This window comes from Zalophus californianus, chromosome 17, assembly GCF_009762305.2.
Source record: "Zalophus californianus isolate mZalCal1 chromosome 17, mZalCal1.pri.v2, whole genome shotgun sequence".
Taxonomy (NCBI): Eukaryota; Metazoa; Chordata; class Mammalia; order Carnivora; family Otariidae; genus Zalophus; species Zalophus californianus.
Window position 1 is genome coordinate 26,167,661 of NC_045611.1, and position 22,234 is coordinate 26,189,894.

The following is a 22,234-nucleotide window of genomic DNA, read 5'->3' on the forward strand; positions in this document are numbered from 1 at the left end:
ATTTGACAGAGACACAGGAGAGAGGGAACACAAACAGGGAGAGTGGGAGAGGGAGAAGCAGGCCTCCCGCGGAGCAGAGAGCCCGATGCGGGGCTCGATCCCAGGACCCCGGGACCATGACCCGAGCTGAAGGCAGATGCCCAACGACTGAGCCACCATTTAAAACTTTCTTGTTCTTTGTTTCACAGACACAGCTTGGCTAATTGCTTTTGACTCAGTGTCTTTCACAAAGTTGCAATGCAGGTATCCACTGGCTGAAGTCATCTCGAGGCTGAAGGGTGGAGAGTTCTTATAAGCTCACTCACCTGGCAGTTGGCAGGCTTCAAATCCTTGCTGGCTGTTGGTTGGGAGACATCAGTTGCTTGCCACATGTGCCTTCTCCATAGGGCTACTCAGCATGGCAGCTTGCTTGTCTTGGAGCACATGCTCAGAAAGAGGTAAAGAAGGCAGAAGTCAGTCTTTTTGTAATTTAATCTTGGAAATGACTGTTTTTTCTTCTTTTGAAGCCACATTTACGGTCCATCCCACTCATAAGGGGAGGGGATACATAAGGATAGACATATTAGGCAGGGATTGTTCGGTCATTTTAGAGGCTACCTGCCACAATGGACATTTGTCAAAGAATCGTCCTTGGAGCTCTCTTTGGGGATGCTATCTGTCTGTAGGTTTTACTTATTACCACTAAGTAGAGGACTCTGCTTGGCTTCTGATAATATGCATTCTGAGTTTCTTCTATCACTCTGGCTACTCTTCATTTCCCTTCTTGTGGGTTTCTCTCTCTTTTAAGATTTTTTAAAAATTTATTTTCATATTTTAAGATTTATTTATTTGACCGGGAGAGAGAAAGAGAGCACGTGTGCGTGCACGCACAAGCAGGGGGAGTGGGAGAGGAAGAAGCAGGCTTCCCACTGAGCAGGGAGCCCGATGTGGGACTCGATCCCAGGACCCTGGGATCATGACCTGAGCCGAAGGCGGACGCTTAACCACTGAGCCACTCGGTCACGCTGAGTTCCTCTTTTTCTATCCACCTTTAAAATGCTAAGCTTCTTTAGGATTCTAAAACCCTTATTTTCATTCTATAGTTCTCCTTTGCTGTTTCTTTTAAATGTTGATGACTCCCAGATCTATTATTTGCAGCTCACCCTTGCTGTTCTGCAGGCTGTAATTCTCAACTGCCCAGTGGATTTCATCTGTGTCACTCCAGATATGTCCCAAATAGAACTCATTTTCTTTCTTGCCATGTAAGCTTTTGTCTTCTCTGGTGTTTCATGTCAGAAGTAAGTGGAACCCAGGTGCTTAGTGGAAATGTATTTGACTCTTCTTTTGGTTCACTTCTCTTATTCGAATACACAGTTTCAGAGTCCTTGCATTTCCCTCCTTAATGCGTTCACTTCTCTTTCCCTCTAATATATATATTTTTAAAAACATTTTATTTATTTGAGAGAGAGCATGAGCAGGGGCAAAGGGAGTGAGAGAACCTTAAGCAGGTTCCCATGCTCAGTGGGGAAGCCCATTGTGGGGCTTGATCTCAGGGCTGTGAGATCAGGACCTGAGCTGAAATCAGGAGTCGGATGCTTAACTGACTGAGCCATCCAGGCATCCAGCTTCTAAAAATTTTTACCTGATCCTGTCCTTTGTTAGTAGGCAAAGCAGGTTAGTGTTTTAACAAACAACCCCAAGATATCAGTGGCTTAACAGAGTAGACAATTTATATTCAGATAACTTTCACTGAGAGTGTTCATTAGGTTGCCTTATTCAGGAACCTAGGCTCCTTCCATCTTACGGCACTGGTTTTCTCTAGAGGGAGTCCTCTTCATTTAGCTGGCAGATGGTGAAAAAACCAGAGGGTCAAGAGTAGGAGGTTTTACGGACCAGGTCTGGAAGTGGCTGGTATCACTTTTGGCCTACATTTCATTGGCTAGAACTTAGTTTCTTGGCCACACCTATGCAAGAGAGGCTGAGAAATGTAATCTAGCTATTTAGCGAGGAAGAGGAAACAGATTAGGTGAGCCTGTAGCTAGTCCGTCCTGTTCCCTGATTCCCTAAAATATATTCACAAACAAATCTGTGTAGCTTCCAGGATTGTCTTTTTTTTTTTTTTTAAAGATTTTTATTTGCTTATTTGAGAGAGATCACACGAGCAGGGGGGAGGGCTAGAGGGAGAAGTAGATTCCCTGCTGAGCAGGCAGCCGGATGTGGGACTCATCCCTGGACTCCGGGATCATGACCTGAGCCGAAGGCAGTCACTCAACTGACTGAGCCACCCAGGCGCCCCCAGGATCATCTTTATGATAGAATCCAGAAGTCTGAAATGGGTTCTATACGTATGAGAGAAGAAAGCCACAAATTGGGTCTCAGTTACCTCCAGAAGACATTTCATTTTGGCCACTGGCAGGGTTAGTGTGGGGGGGTTGTACTTGGGGCTGTGATTTATTACAGCAAAAGGATACAGAGCAAAATAAAAGGGAAAAGGCATATGAGGTGAAGTCTGAGGAAACTAGACTCATGCTGTCATGCTGACCCTCTCCCAGTGGAGTCATACTGGGCATACTTAATTCCTTCAGCAAGGAATAGTGACAACACGTGTGTGAAATGTTGCCCAGCAGGGAAGCTTGTTAGAGAATCAGTGCCTAGGATTGTTACTGGAGACTTGTCATGTGGGCACCTTCTGCCTACCAAATACTAAAATTCGAGGTTCCCGGAGGGAAGGCAGGTGTTCAGCATAAACCACACTTTTTGGGTACAGTTTAGGCACAGTGAGCCACTCTTAATTAGTTCTGGGAGTGGGGATTAGTTTTCCCTAAATCAGGTTCTGACACCAGCCAAAGGCTAACCCTGACATGTTTAAGGATAGCAGTCTCAGACCTTGTTAACTGTTTTCTGCTTAGTGAGTGAGGTGAATGGTCTCCATGGAAAAGGATTTTGTATAGAGAATTTTGGAATATGCAAAACTTTGTTGACCTGATATTTTACTTAAATTACTTTTCTTTTCTTTCTTTTTTTTTTTTAAAGATTTTATTTATTTGACAGAGAGAGACACAGTGAGAGAGGGAACACAAGCAGGGGGAGTAGGAGAGGGAGAAGCAGGCCTCCCGCGGAGCAGGGAGCCCGATGCGGGGCTCGATCCCAGGACCCTGGGATCATGACCTGAGCTCAAGGCAGACGCTCAACGACTGAGCCACCCAGGCGCCCTGGGTTCTAAAACTCTTATTACTCATCCTTTATGTAAGGTTGGAGATATCAGGGTTGGTTTGTTTCTTTTAGGAATTGGTATTAAAACAGTTATTGAGACACTGATTTTGAAAGTGCAATACAAGGGTTTTTGTTCTTTTTCTTAATCGTCTTACATCTACTATCCAGTTTTTAATGTTCTCTTAAATATTGTCTTCAGGGGCGCCTGGGTGGCTCAGTCGTTTAGTGACTGACTCTTGATTTTAGCTCAGGTCATGATTTCAGGGTTTTGAGATTGAGTCTGGGCTCATGCTGGGTGTGGTGCCTGCTTAAGAGTCTGTCCCGCCCTCTGCCCCTCCCCCCTCTGTCTCCCCTCCCTAAAAAAAATTACTGTCTTTAAAATTCTATTAGTAATGACAAGTCAGACTGTTTTTCATATATATATGTGTGTGTGTGTGTATGTATGTATATGTATGTATGTATGTTTTTTAAGTAAGGGCTAGGCCCAAAGTGGGGCTTGAACTCAACCCTCAGAGAGCAAGAGTCACATGCTCCACCAACTGAGCCTGCCAGGCAGCCCTCTTCATCTATAAAGTTGGGATAATACCTTTTTCGCAAAGAGTTGCCAGGTTTAAGTTAATATATGTAAAATGCTTAGAACATTTCTAAGTGTTTGTTGTGATTATACTTGAATAAATTCGTTATTCTATTTTGTATACAAGTATTATAATTAAGATTTTAATAAGTGAACCAACATTTTGGATGAATGAGTTGGAACTATACTGTAAATCTAGAATCTCTGTCTTGAAGAAATATTAAATATTGGGATGAGTGTTTTGAGTTGGTGATTAGTTGGTCATAAAGTTCCATAGGAAATAGCACGCTCTCTTTTTTTATTTATTTATTTGAGAGAGCAGGAGCAGGGGGAGGGGAGGTGGAGGGGAGAGGGAGAGGGAGAAGCAGGCTCCCCACTGAGCAGGGAGCCTGACGCGGGACTCCATCCCAGGACCCTGACGCGGGACTCCATCCCAGGACCCTGGGATCATGACCCAAGCCGAAGGCAGACGCTTAACCAACTGAGGCACCCACGCAGCCCATGAGCTCTCCCTTTTAAGGAATCCAAGGGGAAAAGTGGGGCATCTGAGAAAATTGGTATTGGTTGTTTGTGGATGATAGAATAAGTTACCTTTCTTGATTTATATGGGTCATTAGGAGTTTATACTTTGTCCAGTATAGCCACTACCCGCATGTGGCTGTTTAAATTTATACTAAGATTAATTAAAATTAGATAAAATTTTTATTTTATTTTTATTTATTTTTTAGATAAAAATTTTTAAAAAGCTGTGTTCTTTAGTCACTCTTACTACATTTTAAGTAGCCACATATAGTTAGTAGCTGCCACATTGGACAGTACAGATGTAGAGCATTTCCATAATTGGAGAAAATGAGAAAAGAGATTGCTCAGCTCTATTTCTTCTAAATTGGAATGCTACTTTTCAGAGTTGGGAAGAGAATTTTCAAGGTCAAATTGTAGGATTAGTAGACTTAAGTATTCACCAATTTTAAAAAAAATTATTTTTAAAGATTTTACTTATTTATTTGAGAGAGAGAGAATAAGAGATAGAGAGCACGAGAGGAAAGAGAGTCAGAGGGAGAAGCAGACTCGCTGCCGAGCAGGGAGCCTGATGCGGGACTCGATCCCGGGACTCCAGGATCATGACCTGAGCCGAAGGCAGTCGCTTAACCAACTGAGCCACCCAGGCGCCCCCCAAAAATTTATTTTTAAGTGATCTCTACACCCACCATGGGGCTTGAACTTAGAACCCCAAGATCAGGAGTTGCATACTCCACCAACTGAGCCAGCCACGCGCCCCTCCATATCTGTATCTATATATATGTATATCTGTATGTTTGTTTATTTTTAGAGAGACAGCACGCAAGTAAGCAGGAGTGGTGGGGGGCAAAGGGAGAGGGAGAATCTTAAGCAGTCTCCTCACCCAGCACGAGCCGGATGATCTCACAACCCTGAGAACATGACCTGAGCTGAAATCAAGAGTCAAGACACGGGGAGCCTGGGTGGCTCAGTCATTAAAGCGTCCGCCTTCAGCTCAGGTCATGATCCCAGGGTCCTGGCTCGGGCCCCGCATCAGGCTCCCTGCTTAGCGGGAAGCCTGCTTCTCTCTCCCCCACTCCCCCTGCTTGTGTTCCCTCTCTTGCTGTGTTGCTCTCTGTCAAACAAATAAATAAAATCTTAAAAAAAAAAAAGTGCTTAATTAACTGAGCCACCCATGCATCCCCCATATATTTTTAATATTGGAAGCTGGAGTTTTAATAAACTGATAGCCTTGGGTCTGGCCTATTTGGCTTCTTAAAGTACCTGTTGATATTTAAATCTAGAGCAAGTTAGGTGATAATACAGAGATTGCTGGCTTCAGTGCAAAGGAAGACCAAATTGCCTTTAGAGAGCTATCTTTGGCCCAACTGGAAGTTAGGGGGAGAAAAAGGAACAGATGTGAAGGGCTTTCCTTGTCTTCTTAGTAGAGATTGCATTAAGGTTTGATACACTTTTTAAAAAAATATATAAAAGAGAGCAGGAGTTTGGGGGAGGGGGGAAGGAGCAGAGGGAGAAGCAGACTCCCTCTCACAGAGCATGGAGCCTGATGTGGGGCTCAATCCCAAGACCCTGAGATCATGACCTGAGCCTAAGTCAGACACTCAACCGACTGAGCCATCTAGGTGTCCTGGTTTGGTAAACTTTTTAAAAAACATTTCCCAGAGCTATTAGTAAGTTTAGTGGTTATCAACCTTTAAAATGCATAAGAATAAGCATACTATTATAAGAATAGTCTGCAGAGTATGCTTAAAATACAGTGTCCTGTATTCTTCCCTCAAGGAGTTTGATTCTGTTGGTGTAGGGTGGTGCTTAGGAGTGAGCATTTTAAATAGGTCTCTCCCATCTCCCAGTTCTTTTTTTCTTTTAAATTTATTTAAGTAATCCCTACACCCAGCATGGGGCTCGAACTCAAAACCCTGAGATAAAAATCACATGCTCTTCTGACTGAGCCAGCCAGGCTCCCACCCATCCCCCAGTTCTTACACACAATTGCCTTATAGCACTACTGTAATATCTGTATTTAATCTATTAAGCCCCTTGAGATACAGTGTTTACTTTTTTTTTGTAGCACCTAAGGTATTCACATGGCATTGAGTTAGGCTCAAGTGTTTGAATTAATAGGAGTGTCATCTTTAGCGAATGAAGGTATTTATAAACCTTGAGTGAAATGGAAGGAGATCATTTGGGACATTTTATACAATCCTGATAAAATAAGGGAGTGTAATAGTAAATTTTATAATTAAAAATACTTTCATAGTTTAATGAATTTGAGCTTGTTTCTGCAATCAGGTTTATGTTGCTTTTCTGCTTTGAAAAGCCTACGTTTTAATGATCTCCAAATTATTGACAGTCATCATCAAAGAGATTTCATTTGCATAAATAAAGGTGATATATTTAAGACTTTTAGATCCATTCAAAGACTTAAAATTGAAATACTTAATACTTTAGATTTACTTATTTGAGAGAGAGCAAGAGCGTATACAAGCCTGGGAAGGAGCAGAGGGAGAGGTTTTTTTTTTGTTTCGTTTTTTGTTTGTTTTTTGTTTTTGTTGTTTTAGGGTTTTATTTATTTGAGAGAGCTCCCACCTGCGCTAGCAGCGGGAGGGGTAGAGGGAGAAAATCTTCAAGTAGACTCCCCGCTGAGTGTGGAGACAACACAGGGCTCAAGCCCAGGACTCATGAGATCTGACCTGAGCCAAAACCAAGAGTCGGACGCTCAACCGACTGTGCTGCCCAGGCGGCCCAAAATTGAAATATTTAAAGGTGATGGCCCCTTTTTTGGGGGGGACAAAATATGATCAACTTTTAAAAATTTGTGAATGTATTTGAGTCCAACAGTAAAAATAATTATGTAAAAGTAATGATAAATGTCTAATATAAGAATTTGTATACATTGCACATTGTAAGGCATTACAGCTATCTCACATGTCACCAAAACAGAAAACAAAGCGATTTAAGAGTTTTAGTTCTCTCAAGAACCTACCACTCAGCCCTTCCATATCATCACTCTGGACCAGAGTCATATCTTGGTCAGCCTGGCTGTACTCCTTGGCATGTGTAAACTTCTCCAACAATTCCATAGGAGATTGACAGCTGCTCACTTTTCAGCAAACTCTTAAAGCCGGTGTTCGATGACAGAGCATCTCATCCACTGATGCTTGTTCTGGATGCTTCCTATTGTTCATCTGATGTTATCAGAGGGTAGACTGGTGTAAGCTGCTCTCGAGCAATCTAAGAGACTGTCTTGAGGGCTTAGAAGATTCTTATCTCTCTGCTCTACCCTCCTACCCGTTAAAGATCTACCCTTTTGGGAAAGCTCTGATTTAGATGAGGCCTAATTTTTACAAATCGGGGAAGGGGGGGCATAGAGGTTCAGTCACTTGTTAACCTAGCCTTGTGTTATGTGGAGTTGCTGGTCCTATGGGTTTAAATTTTGGTTTTTTAAAAAAATTGCTACTAAAACTTTCATTTTGTAAAAACTATAGTCCTGAAAATTAAAATGCTATTGAGTATAAACTCAGCTTTTGGGAGGCATCTGAGTGGTTCAGTCGGTTGAGCGTCCCACATCTTGATTTCAGCTCAGGTCAAGATCTCATGGTTGTGGGATAAAGCCCTGAGTCTGGCGCAGGGAGTCTGCTTGAGATTCTTTCTCTCCCTCTTTCTCTGCCCGCCCCCCCAAGTCATTTTTTTTTTTTATGGTAATGCAGTGTTTTATTTATTCTGTTCATTAATAACTAATACTCAAGAACTTTTATAATATTAATAGAACTTAATCTAAAAGAATCAACTTACTTTGTTTACATTTCAATATTGGGTAGGAGAGAGCGTCTAAATATGGTCAAAATTATTACATAAAAAATTATAGTAAATGCTCGTGTTAGTCTACATACAATTTACTTTTTTGCATAAAGTTATTTAGTTGCCAGGAAGAACATTTGGTTTACTTCACTAATAGGAATATCTCTTAATGCTGGGATGGCCTCTTAATGGTATTTCTTCTGCTGTTGATTTTTAGCATAGTTATCTGTGATTGTATGAATGGAGTTGAGTGGAGAGATACTCATGTTTATTCCAAATAAGAGTACTTAACCAATTACTATAGTAATGAGGAAGTAGACAGGCAAAGCAACTGCCCAGTATTTTTGAGGCCAGTAGGTTAATCCTAAGGAGTTTAGCCAACATTCAGGAATAAATGCCCACAGAAGATGAGGATGAAGTCAAATTGGGAGCTTAAGAAAAGAACAAAGCCATAAATCGCTGTTTCTGGCAACGGCGACGGTGAATTTTCCACCATTTTCCCTGTGGCTTTAGGCAATCTTGGGTCCTCAAAGTGCCCACTCAGGCCCCTCCCGGCAGGTCGGCCACTTCATCGCCGAGTCCCCTGTACAAGCGACTTCCAGAAAGCCTCCGCGGGGGCGAGAGAGGGAAAGACTAAAGGAAAGGCGGGGTTGCTATGGCGCCCCCGTCCCGCCCAGGCGAAGGTGCACCGCGACCCTTGCTGGCCGGGAGCGCGCGAGCGCCGGGGACCACGGGATCGCTCTGCTCGCCGCCACGGAAGTCAAAGTCAGTTTTTTGGAAATCACATCACATGCTTGTAATCCCTGCTTTAAGTTATAAAAGTAATACATGTCCCCCATCCCCAGTTTTATTAAGAAAAATTTCACATGTATAGAAAAATGAAAATAGTACCAGTGAACAGCCACATAACTTTTTCCTAGATTCAACAATTAACATCTTACCATAATTATTTTTTCTATTATTCATATATTTGTATTGAAGTATAGTTGACAATGTTACATGAGTTTGAGGTGTACAACATAGTGATTTGACAATTCCATTTTATGCTCACCTAAGTGTTGCTACCATCTGTCACCATACATTATTACCATACTATTGACTGTATTCTTTATGCTGTACCTTTAATTAGTGACTTACCCATTCCATAACTGGAACTCTGTACCTCCTGCTTCCCTTCACCCATTTTCCCCATCCCATTCATATATTTTTACTGGTTTGATGCCAGACCCTTGCATCTATCTCCTGCAAATTAAGACATCCTTTTTTTTTTTAAAGACATTCTTGCGTAGGCACACTACAGCTAAGAATATTAGTCTTATAAAACTCCAGTTGCCTCAATAATATCTTTTATAACTTTTTTTTAAAGATTTATTTATTTGAGGGGGGGAGGGATAGAGGGAGAAAAAGTCCCAAAGAGACTGCACTGAGTGCAGAGATCACGACCTAAGCCAAAACCAAGAGGCTGACACTGAACTGACTGTGCCACCCTATTTTATAACTTTGAGTCAGGGTCTGATTAAGGTTCACATTATGTTTTTTTATTTTAGTTTCATAATCAGAACATACCCTATTTTTTCTCTCCCTGCTGACATTTTGACAAATGCAGGTCAGTGGCCTGGTAGAATGAATCAGTACTTGGATTTATCTGATAGGATCTCATGTGTTGTTTGTTTGTTTATTTATAAAGATCTTTATTTTTCAACAGAGAGAGACAGCGAGAGAGGGAACAAGCAGGGGGAGTGGGAAAGGGAGAAGCAGGCCTCCCGCGGAGCAGGGAGCTCGATATGGGACTCAATCCCAGGACCCTGGGATTCATGTGTAGTTTAAACTTGTCCCTTTAATCTTTATTTCCTGGGAATTGATAGATACAGAGGTATGCTTAGGTTTATGTTAATCATTTTTGGCAAGAATACATCAAGGTGATAACTTCATATTGCAACACATTAGTAGGCAATTGTGTTGGGCAGTTTTACCATTAGTAATAAATTTGATTACTCATTTGGTTAAGGTAGTGCCTGCCATAGCTGTATTGTAAAGGGACATTTTTTCCTTTTGCAATTAGTAGGTAATTTGTTGGGTGGTAGTGTGCAACTGTGCCAGCAACCTTTCACCTGAGGGTTTTTAGGTATTGGTGATTCTTGCCTGAGTCAACTTTTTTTCTGTTTTAAAGATTTATTTATTTGAGAGAGGGAGAGAGAGAGAGCATGTGGGTGCATGTCCGTGCACAGGTGTGTGCAAGCGAGTGGCTGGCAGGGCAGAGGGAGAGGAGAGAGAGAATCTCAAGTAGACTCCGCACTGAGCGCAGAGCCTGGCTTGGGGCTTGATCCCACACATGAGATTATGATCTGAGCCAAAATCAATAATCAGACTCTTTAACCAACTGAGCCACCCAGGTGCCCCCCAAAATATGTTTGTGATAAATTAAGAATTTAGAGTATATTAATTGACAGTAAGCACATAATTTGGCATTCCGCATTTTGCTCCCTCTTCGGGCATTTCTAAATGATGTTGCATTTGGGGTAAATTATACAATCAATCATTGCTTATGACAAAGTCTCTCTTTGATGCTCAGATTGACCCAGAATTTTTTTTTTTTTTTTTTAAGTTTTTATTTATTTGACAGAGACACGGCGGGAGAGGGAACACAGCAGGGGGGGAGTGTGAGAGGGAGAAGCAGGCTTCCCGCGGAGCAGGGAGCCTGATGGGGGGCTCGATCCCCGGACCTGGGATCAGGACCTGAGCTGAAGGCAGATGCTTAACGACTGAGCTACCCAGGCGCCCCTAGATTGACCCAGAATTAAGTGAGACTGCCTTTGTTGGCTCTTGTGTCTGACATATCCCCCTCAGATTTTTGAGTGTTTCCTTTTGTCACAGGATGATACAAACTCACCTATTTTCCTTATCCACACTCTTGGAATTAGTCATTTCTCCAGGAAACTTTGTTCTTTTTAGTATTTTAGAAACCAAGATTCAGGAGTTAAATGGATATACTACTTTTGGGGTATGATTGTTTCTATCTAGGGCATTTTTTTTTTAATTGAGATACAAATGACATATGACATCGTAAGTTTAAGGTGTCCCACATTGATTTGTTACATTTATATTGCAATATGATTTGCCATTGTATCATTAGCTAACACCTCTGTCATTTCATGTGGTTATTCTAGTGGTGGGAACAATGAAGATCTAGTCTCTTAGCAAGTTTAATGTTTATAGTCCGGTTTTGTTGTGTATAATCACTGTATTGTGTATTAGATCTCCAGGACTTATTTATCTACAAGTTGCAAGTTTTTACCCTTACACACTCAGTTCTACACCCCCTGGTGACTACCATTTCACTCTGTTTTTTTTTTTTTTTTAAAGATTTTATTTATTTATTTGACACAGAGAGAGAGCGCGAGAGCAGGAACACAAGCAGGAGGAGTGGGAGAGGGAGAAGCAGGCTTCTCGCCGAGCAGGGAGCCCGATGTGGGACTCGATCCCAGGACCCTGGGATCATGACCTGAGCCGAAGGCAGACGCTTAACGACTGAGCCACCCAGGCGCCCTCACTCTGTTTTTTTGAGTTTGGTTTTTAAATTATTTTGTTACTGAGATACAGTTGACATAGAACATTATAATAGTTTCAGATGTACAACAAATAATTCAATATTTGTGTATATTGTGAAATGATCACTCTAATAAGTGTAGTTAACATCTACTACCGTCAAGGGGCACCTGGGTGGCACAGTCAGTTAAGTGTCCGGCTCTTGATCTCACCTCAGGTTTTGAATCTAAGGTTCTTGGGTTTAGGCCCTATGTTGGGTTCTACACTGGGCTCCACCCTGGGCTTGGAACCTGCTTAAAAATAACAACAACAAATCTACCACCACCCGTAGTTACAGAAAAAAATTCTTTTTTCCTTGTGATGAGAACTTTTAAGATTTATCTATAATTGCTATGCCCTACATTACATCTTTTTTTTTTTTAAAGATTTTATTTATTTAACTGACAGAGACACAGCGAGAGAGGGAACACAAGCAGGGGGAGTGGGAGAGGAAGAAGCAGGCTTCCCACCGAGCGGGGAGCCCGATGCGGGGCTCGATCCCAGCACCCTGGGATCATGACCTGAGCCGAATGCAGTTGCTTAACCAGCTGAGCCACCCAGGCGCCCCCTACATTACGTCTTTAAGACTTAATGATTATAACTGGAAGTTTACCTATTGACCACCTTCATCATTTTACCACTACTACCATCACCCTCCTCCCCCCAACCACAGTCTGTTCTCTGTTTCTGAATTGTTTTTTACAATCCCATGTATAATGGATATTAAATAGTAATTGTCTTATTCTGTCTGATTTATCTCAGCATAATGTTCTCAAGGCCATCCATGTTGTCACAAATGGCAGTATTTATTTTTTTCCCCTGATGGCTGAAAAGTATTCCAATGTGTATATGTATACACCACATCTTTTTCCATTCACCTATTTTTTTTTTTTAAGATTTATTTTTCAACAGAGAGACAGAGGGGGAACACAGCAGGGGGAGTGGGAGAGGGAGAAGCAGGCTTCCCGCGGAGCAGGGAGCCAGATGTGGGACTTGATCGCAAGACCCTGGCATCATGACCTGAGCTGAAGGCAGACGCTTAACGACTGAGCGACCCACGCGCCCTCCATTCGTCTATTGACAGACACTTAGGTTGTCTCCATTTTTTTTAGAGTTTATTTTTAAATTTTATTTAATTTTATTTCTTAAAAATTAATTTGAGAGAGAAGTGTGAGCGTGAGAGAGCACAGCAGGGGGAGAGGGAGAAGCAGGCTCCCCACTGAGCAGGGAACCCAATGCAGGGCTGGATCCTAGGACCCTGGAATCATGACCTCCCCAAAGGCAGCTTCTCAACCGACTGAACCACCCAGGGGCCCCTAAAAATTTTATTAAGTAATTTTTCTTTTCTTTTCTTTATTTTTTAAAGGTGTTATTTATTTGAGAGAGACAAATGAGAAACAGTATGAGAGGGGAGAGGGTCAGAGGGAGAAGCAGGCTCCCTGCTGAGCCGGGAGCCTGATGTGGGACTCAATCCCAGGACTCCAGGATCATGACCTGAGCCGAAGGCAGTTGTTTAACCAACTGAGCCACCCAGGCGCCTCTATTTTTAAGTAATTTCTATACTCAGTGTGGGGCTTGGACTCAAAACCCTGAGATCAAGAGTCACATGTTCCACCAACTGAGCCATCCAGGCATCCTGGTTGTTTTCATGTCTTGGTTATTGTGAATAATGCTGCATTAAACATGGGACTGCGTATATCTCTTCAGTAACCTGTTTTCATTACTTTTGGATATATACCCAGAAGTGGGATTGCTGGGTTGTATGGTAGTTTTATTTTCAATTAATTATGTTTTTTATGTAGGCTCCATGCCCAGGGTGGGGCTTGAACTCACAACCCTGAGATCAGAGTCACATGCTCTACCAATTGAGCCAGCCAGGCACCCTTATTTTTAATTTTTTGAGGATCTTTGGCACTGTTCTCCATAATGATAGAAAACCACTTTACAGTCCAACCAGCAATGCACAAGGGTTCCTTTTTCTCCATATCCTCTCCAACACTTAATGCTTGTCTTCCTGTTGCTAGCCCTTTTTACAGGTGATGATATTTTGTCAGAGGTTTTTATCAGAGATTTTATCAGATATTTTACAGATGATGATATTTTATCCTGGTTTTGGTATGCATTTCCCTGATTATTAGTGATGTTGAACACCTTTGCAGATAACTCTTTGCTACTCTGATGTTGTCTTTGGGAAAATGTCTATTTAGGTTCTCTGCCCATTTTTTAATTGGATTGTGATTTTTTTTTTAGTTACTGAGCTGTAGGAGTTTCTTACAAATTTAGTATAAGGGCGCCTGGGTGACTTAGATGGTTGGGCATCTGCCTTCGGCTCAGGTCATAATTTCCAGGTCCTGGGATCAAGCCCCATGTCGGGCTCCCAGCTCTGTGGGGAGTCTGCTTTCCCCCTCCCTCTGCCTCTCCCCTTGCTTGTGCTCTCTCTCTCTCTCTCTCAAATGAATAAATAAAATATTAAAATTAATAAAGTTAGGGGCGCCTGGGTGGCTCAGTCACTGACCGTCTGCCTTCGGCTTGGGTCATGATCCCAGGGTCATGGGATCGAGTCCTGTGTCGGGCTCCCTGCTCCGCGGGAAGCCTTCTTCTCCCTCTCCCACTCCCCCTGCCTTGTGTTCCCTCTCTCACTGTGTCTCTCTGTCAAATAAATTAATAAAGTCTTTAGAAAAAATAAAGTTAGTATATTAACCCCCTATCTGGTACATGTTTTGTGAATATTCTCTCATTCTGTAGGTTGCCTTTTTATTTTGTTGTTGTGCAGAAACTTTTAATTTTGATGTAGTCGCATTTGTTGATTATTTTTTTCTTTTGTTGTTTGTGCTTTTGGTGTCATGTTCAAAAAAAATCATTGCCAAAACTGGCCCTGAAAAGTTTACTTTGTATGTTTTCTTTTAGGAATTTTTTTGGTATCACGTCTTCTCTTTAAATCTTTGATCCATTTTGAGTTAATTTTTGTGAGTGGTGTAAGATAGAGGTCCACTTTCATTTTTCTACATGTAGTTACCCAGTTTTCCCAGCACCGTTTGAAGAGTCTATCCTTTATCCTATGGTTGTTCTTGTCTCTCTTACCAGGTATTAGTTGACTGTATATGCTATCTATTCTGTTCTTTTGGTCTGTGGGTCTACTTTTATGCCAGTACTGTACTGTTTTAATGATCATAGTTCTGTAGTACAGTTGGAAATCAAGAAGTGTGATGCCTTCAGTTTTTTTTTTTTTTTTTAAGACGTCATTTATTTATTTGACAGAGTAAGTGAGAGCCAGAGAGCACAAGCAGAGGGGGAACAGCAGAGGGAGGAGAAGCAGGCTTTCCGCTGAGCAAGGAGCCTGATGCAGGGCTCCGTCACAGGACCCCGGCTGGGATCATGACCTGAGCGGAAGGCAGACTCTTAAACCGACTGAGCCACCCAGGCGCCCCTGGTTTTGTTCCTCTATCTCATGATTGCTTTGGGTCTTGAGGATCTTTTGTGGTTCCATACCAATTTAGGATTTTTTTTTCTACTTACGTGAAAAAATGCCATTGGAATTTTCATAGGGATTGTGTTGAATCTACATGGCTTTGGGTGGCATGGGCATTTTATTTATTTTTATTTTTTTAATTTTTTAAAAAGACTTTATTTCAGGGCGCCTGGGTGGCTCAGTTGGTTAGGCGACTGCCTTCGGCTCAGGTCGTGATCCTGGAGTCCCGGGATCGAGTCCCACATCGGACTTCCTGCTCAGCAGGGAATCTGCTTCTCCCTCTGACCCTCTTCCCTCTTGTGCTTTCTATCTCTCATTCTCTCTCTCTCTCTCAAATAAATAAATAAAATCTTTAAAAAAAAAAAGACTTTATTTCACACAGAGAGCATGGGGGTGGCAGGGGGTGGGGAGGAGCAGAGGGCAGAGGGAGAGGGAGCCTGATGCATGGGTTGGCCCCAGGACCCAGGAACCATGACCTGAGCCCGAAGACAAAGGCATAACCGATTGAGCCACCCAGGCACCCCTGGCGTGGACATTTTAATTTTTTTTTTTAACTTTAAAAATTTTTTTTAAAAATTATTTTATTTTTTTAGAGTGGGAGGGAGGGAGAGAGAATCTTAAGCAGGCACCATGCTTAGCGCAGAGTCTGATGTGGTGCTGTATCTCACAACCCTGGGATGACCTGAGCTGAAATCGAGTCAGATGCTTAACCGACTGAGTGGATGGTGTGGACATTTTAAGAGTATTAACTCTTCTAATCCATTAACATAACTGTCCTTCCATTTGTTTGTGTCATCTTTGATTTCTTTGAACAAGTCTTGTAGTTTCATTGTATAGTATAGGGCTTTCTTTAGACTCATCTAAGAAATGATTTTTTTAAGATTTATTTATCTGAGAGAGCATGTGAGCCAGAGGAGGGGCAGAAGGAGAGAATCTCAAGCCGACTCTGCTGAGTGGGGGAGCTTGTCGCTGGCCAATCTCTCAACCTGGAGATCATGATGTGAGCCGAAATCAAGAGTGGGACACCTAACTGACTGAGCCACCTGGGTGCCCCTGAAGAGTTACTTTTTACTGTTTTACTTCACTTTTTCTCTTTGCTGAGGTAGACTTCCCTGAAAATCTGTGTCCTTTGAGTTCTTGAGGCAAAAAGAACTCATAGATACGGAGGGATACTTTTTTTGGGGGGGGGATACATTCTTAATCGTAGAATTAAAGGTTTAAGGGTAGTGTAGTAAACACTTTTTGTAGTAATGCCAATTTGAATTTCAGGAAAGGTCATACACCTAATACTGTTGTTAACAGTCTGGTGAGTCCTCTTTGCCTGTATTCTTACTATAGTATGTCCTCAAACTTGAATGTTTTACTAGTCTGATATAGAAAATATGCTATGACCAGAACATGAAGAAAACTTCTCTAAGATTTATAGCAGGCAAGTTTAGTTGCATGTAATGGATAGGTAGAAACACATTTTGTCTTTAACTTCTCAAATGTTATTACTTTAGAATGAACAAAAAATACCTTGGTACACTCCCCCTTCTTTTTTTTTTTTAAGATATTTATTTATTTATTTATTTATTTATTTATTTATTTATTTATTTATATGACAGAGAGAGAGAGACACAGCAAGAGAAGGAACATAAGCAGGGGGAGTGAGAGAGGGAGAAGCAGGCTTCCCCGCTGAGCAGGGAGCCCGATGCGGGGCTCAATCCCAGGACCCTAGGATCATGACCCAAGCCGAAGGCAGACGCCTAACGACTGAGCCGTCCAGGCGCCCTCCCACTCCCCCTTCTTGTGTTCCCTCTCTCTCTGTCAAATAAAAAAAATAAAATCTTAAAAGAAAAGAAACTGTTAAAGGTAATTTTTTTTAAATGCCCTTAAGAGGGTCTTTTGATCTTTGTGAATTTTCTGATTGTAATGAAATTATGAGCTGATTTCAGAGCATGAAGCTGTGCGTAAGTTCAGCTCTTTGTTTTCAAAGATTTTTGTTTCAGCAGCAGTACTTGGTGAATTGTAAGAAAAACTTGTAGGGTTCCCCCCCTTTTTTTGTAATACAGAAGAGTTCCTCTGACTCAGCCCACAGTTGGAATTAAACTGGTAAGCATCCTGTCATTTTTCTGCTTTGGGCCTTCCTTTTCTAAATCTTCCTAGTAAAATTTTCAACAATGTGGGAAGGAATTTGGGTTTGAAGCCCTTACTTGCCTTTAAGACAGCAATTCAAATACCTAAAACATATACCCTAAGGTACAGCTGTAGGACCAAATTATCTGATTCTGAAGCAATACATAAGGAATAAAAGTTAATAAATGGGATCTTGTAAATAGGTTGTAGATACTGTGGGAAGAGGAACAGAAAATGTCAGAAGAGCGTTTCTTTCCACCAACCCTAATTTTAAGTCCTTTCCTGCTGTTTCTAAAGGGTATAGTATAAATAATCATTTCGAAGTAGATAAAAATAGACATCCAAATATTATAGGTTGTCTTGCTAAACTACTTTTTAAGGGGGGGTATTTTCTTTTTATACTGGCCCTACATAATTTTCAGACTTGGCATCCTCTGTAATTAGTGGTTGAGACATACTAATTTCTTTTTTTCCTAAGTCCTTAGTGGTATTTCAGGTACTAAGATGGAGAGATGATTAACTCTTTTTCCCCTAATAAAAAACTAATTTAAAAGTCTGCTTTTTATCCTTTTTTTAAAACAGGTGCCATGTTTCAGAACAGAGTAATACCTCTGGTAAAGAAGAACTGAAGACACTGTACAGACATCAGATATAGGCTAATTACAAAGAAAGCATTAACCTGCCTCTGAGGTGACTAAAGGGGAATAATGGTGATTTTGCGCCGGGCTCGGCCGCCTGCTTCCGCCCCAACCAGCAATGAATCTTGACTCGCTCTCGCTGGCCTTGTCTCAAATCAGCTACCTGGTGGACAATTTAACCAAGAAAAACTACCGAGCCAGCCAGCAGGAAATACAGCATGTGAGTAAACTTAGAAAGCAAGTGCCATTAAAGGAATGAGCATGTGGTAGGAAGAATGTTCTCCTCAGCTTTAATATATAAAAAATTTTACCCTGTCTTTTTTTAAGGGGTCACAGATCTAAAATTTTTCTATAAAAGTTATGAAATACTTGATTTGGTTTAGTCTTATCTTTTTCTTATCTACATTTTAAAGTTGAGATATACCTCACAAACTGTAAAACTCACCCTTATAAAATGTGCAATTCAGTAGTTTCTAGTAGATTCACAGAGTTACTTAATCATCACAATCTAACTCCAGAGTGTTTTCATCACCTCAAAAAGAAATACTTGAATCCATTAGCAGTTGCTCTCCCATTTCCTCCTCCCTCCTGATCTTTCCACTTTTATGGATTTGCCTTTCTGGACATTTCATATAAATGCAATCATACCAGATGTGGCCTTTTGTGTCTGCCTTCTTTCACTTAGCACAGTGCTTTCAAGATTCATCTGTCCTTTTGGGGCACCTAGGTGGCTCAGTCAGTTAAGTGTCCGACTCTTGATTTTGGCTCAGGTCATGATCTGAGGGTCGTGAGATTGAGCCGCTCGTTGGGCTCTCTGCTGGGTATGGAGCCTGCTTAAGATTCTCTCCCTCACCCCCCCCCTTAAGAAAAAGATTCATCCATGTTGGAGTCTTTGTCAGTACTTCATTTCTTTTTATGAGTAATAATAATACTGTATGAATATTATTTATAATAATGAACAGTAGTTCTATGGATATTCTACAGTTTATCTGTCAATTGGATATTTAATTTATTTCCATTTTGTGGCTGTTGTGAGTAGTGTAGCTTTCAACATTTATAAGTTTTTGGATGGATATTTGTTTTCAGGTTTTGGGTATATACCAAAGAATGGAATTGCTAGGTTATATGGTAACTCTAACTTTCTGAAGAGCTGCCAGATGTTATCCAGAGCACCGGATCACTTTTCATTTCCACAAGTAGTCTATGAGGTTTCCGATTTTTCCTCAACCTCACTAACATTGGTTATTTTATGTCTTTTGTTTATACCCATTCTAGTGGGTGTGGGTATCGAAACATTGTTTCGATAATGTAGCTAAGGATGAACATCTTTTCATGTGCTTATTTGTGTATCTTTGGAGAAATGTCAGTTCAAATCCTTTGCCCCCCAATTTTTTGCCGATCCCTCCAATTTTTATTTATTTATTATTTATTTATTTATTTATTTATTTTTAAAGATTTTATTTATTTATTTGAGAGAGAGAGAATGAGAGATAGAGAGCACGAGAGGGAAGAGGGTCAGAGGGAGAAGCAGACTCCCCGCCAAGCAGGGAGCCCGATATGGGACTCGATCCCGGGACTCCAGGATCATGACCCGAGCCGAAGGCAGTCGCTTAACCAACTGAGCCACCCAGGCGCACTATTTTTTAATTTTTTAAAAGATTTTATTTATTTATTTGACAGAGACACAGCGAGAGAGGGAACACAAGCAGGGGGAGTCGGAGAGGGAGAAGCAGGCCCCCTTGCTGAGCAGGGAGCCCGATGCGGGGCTCGATCCCAGGACTCTGGGGTCATCACCTGAGTCGAAGGCAGACACTCAACGACTGAGCCAACCAGGCGCCCCCTATTTGTTTTTTTTGAAGATTTTATTTATTCATTTGAGAGAGAGCATGAGTGTGCTCATGAGCAGGAGGAGGGGCAGCGGGAGAGGGAGAAGCAGACTCCCTGCTGAGCAGGGAGCCCAATGAGGGACTCGATCCCAGGACCCTGAGATCATGATCTGAGCTGAAGACGGACGCTTAACTGACTGAACCACCCACATGTCCTGACCCCCCCAATTCTTAAAAATTATTGTTCTCAAAAAAAAAATTATTCTCAAGTATAGGTTTGACTTGTAAAGCATTTCATTCAATCTTTATGAAAGTTAGATAGTATACCTTAGTTGTAGTGATGGTACCCTCTTCTCATTAATAAATGGAGTATCATATTAAAATTCTATATATTGTTAAATTAAATCTTAGTAGTTGTGTGACAGTAGGTAACTTCTCTGAACCTTATTTTCCTCATCTGCAGAATAAGGATAATATAAAAATTTGACATCCTTGTTAGGATTAAGTGAAGTTAAGAGTACCTAGTACAGTTCCTGTCATAATTTTTTTTAAAAATGCAAATTCTCCTTTCTACATTATAAATTACAGTTGTTATATAAGGTAGGTAGTACATAAGAACAAGCTTGTAAATGAAATAGGTGCCTAATTATTTGAGCTAAATCTAAGAATTGGGAGGTTTTTTTCTCTTTTCCTTGTTTTTGGGGTGTGTGTGTGTAGAGGTTGTAGTTTAATTTTTATTTTATTCATTTGAGATAGCGAGAGGTAGAGAGCACGAGTGGGGGCGCGGGGGGGTGAGAGGAAGGGGGAAGGAGAAGCAGATTCCCTTCTGAGCTGGAAGCCCAATGTGGGGGCTTGATCCCAGAACCCGGAGATCATGACTTGAGCTGAAGGTGGACACTTAACCATTTGAGCTACCTAGGCACCCTAATTTTTTTTTTTTAAGATTTTATTTATTTGAGAGGGAGAAAGCACTAGCGGGGTGAGGGGCAGAGGGAGAAGGAGACTCCCTGCTGAGCAGGGAGCCCAATGCAGGGCTTCATCCCAGGATTCTGGGATCATGACTCAAGCCGAAGGCAGATGCTTAACTGACTGAGCCACCCAGGTGCCCCTGGGTGCCCTAATTTTATTTTATTTTTATTTAATTTTTTAAAAGATTTTATTTATTTATTTGAGAGAGAGAGAATGAGAGATAGAGAGCACGAGGAGGGAAGAGGTCAGAGGGAGAAGCAGACTCCCTGCCAAGCAGGGAGCCCAATGTGGGACTTGATCCCGGGACTCCAGGATCATGACCTGAGCCGAAGGTAGTCGCTTAACCAACTGAGCCATCCAGGCGCCCTGCCCTAATTTTATTTTTAAAGCATAATATATTGACCTGATTACCCCAGCTACCCAGTTTTTCTCTGCCCACAGGCAACTGGTGTTTGCTATTTCTTAACTGTTCTTCCAAAGATACTTGGACATAGAAAATATTAAAATATCTTTTTTTTCCCCAAAGATTTTATTTATTTGACAGTGACAGCAAGAGAGGGAATAAAAGCAGGGGGAGTGGGAGAGGGAGAAGCAGGCCTCCCGTGGAGCAGGGAGCCTGATGCGGGGCTCGATCCCAGGACCCTGAGATCATGACCTGAGCTGAAGGCAGACACTTAACGACTGAGTCACCCAGGCGCCCTTAAAATATTACTCTGACAAAGCTGAATCATGTTAAGTAAAACTTTTTTTTTTTTTAAGATTTTTATTTATTTATTGAGAGAGAGAATGGTAGAGAGAAAGCATGAGAGGGAGGAAGGTCAGAGGGAGGAGCAGACTCCCCGCCGAGCAGGGGAGCCCGATGCAGGACTCATCCCGGGACTCCAGGATCACGACTTGAGCCGAAGGCAGTCGCTAACCAACTGAGCCACCAGGCACCCAAGTAAAACTATTTTTAAAAAGTTAAAAAGAAAACATAGTAAAATACTTTACATTCTTTTTTCATATGTTGGCATATGATCGTTTTCTGTATCTTGATTGTTTCTTTTTAATTTTATTTATTTATTTTTTAAAGATCTTATTTATTTGTTAGAGCACAAGCAGAGGGAGAAGCAGGTTTCCCACTGAGCTAGGAGCCTGATGCGGGACTTGATCCCAGGACCCTGGGATCATGACCTGAGCCAAAGGCAGACGCTTAACTGGCTGAGCCACCCAGGTGTTCCTGTTTCTTTTTTTCTTTTCTTTCTTTCTTTCTTTCTTTTTTTAAAAATTTTATTTATTTATTAGAGTGAGAGAATGAGCGAGAGAGCACAAGCAGGGGGAGTGGCAGAGGGAGACAGAGAAGGAGACTCCCAGCTGAGCAGAGAGCCTGATGCGGGGCTCCATCCCTGGACCCTGAGATCATGACCTGAGCCGAAGGCAGCCGCCTAACTGACTGAGCCACTCAGGTGCCCCCCCCCCCCGTTTCTTTTTTAACTTACCAGTCTATCTTAGAAATTATTCTTGGGGTGCCTGACTGGCTCAGTCAGTAGAGCATCCGATTCTTGAT

At 41.7% G+C, this 22,234-nt stretch overlaps 1 protein-coding gene and 1 pseudogene across 1 annotated transcript in view; one reads left to right on the forward strand and one right to left on the reverse strand.

The window, feature by feature from the left end:
• CNOT1 (CCR4-NOT transcription complex subunit 1) overlaps positions 1-22,234 on the forward strand; it is a 113,257-nt gene that overhangs the window by 13,001 nt on the left and 78,022 nt on the right. The window contains 1 exon segment of the mRNA XM_027618770.2: positions 17,838-18,113. Within this exon segment, the coding sequence (XP_027474571.2) occupies positions 18,012-18,113 (102 nt within the window). The 5' untranslated portion in view covers positions 17,838-18,011.
• On the reverse strand, positions 8,179-8,697 carry LOC113935442 (annotated as a pseudogene).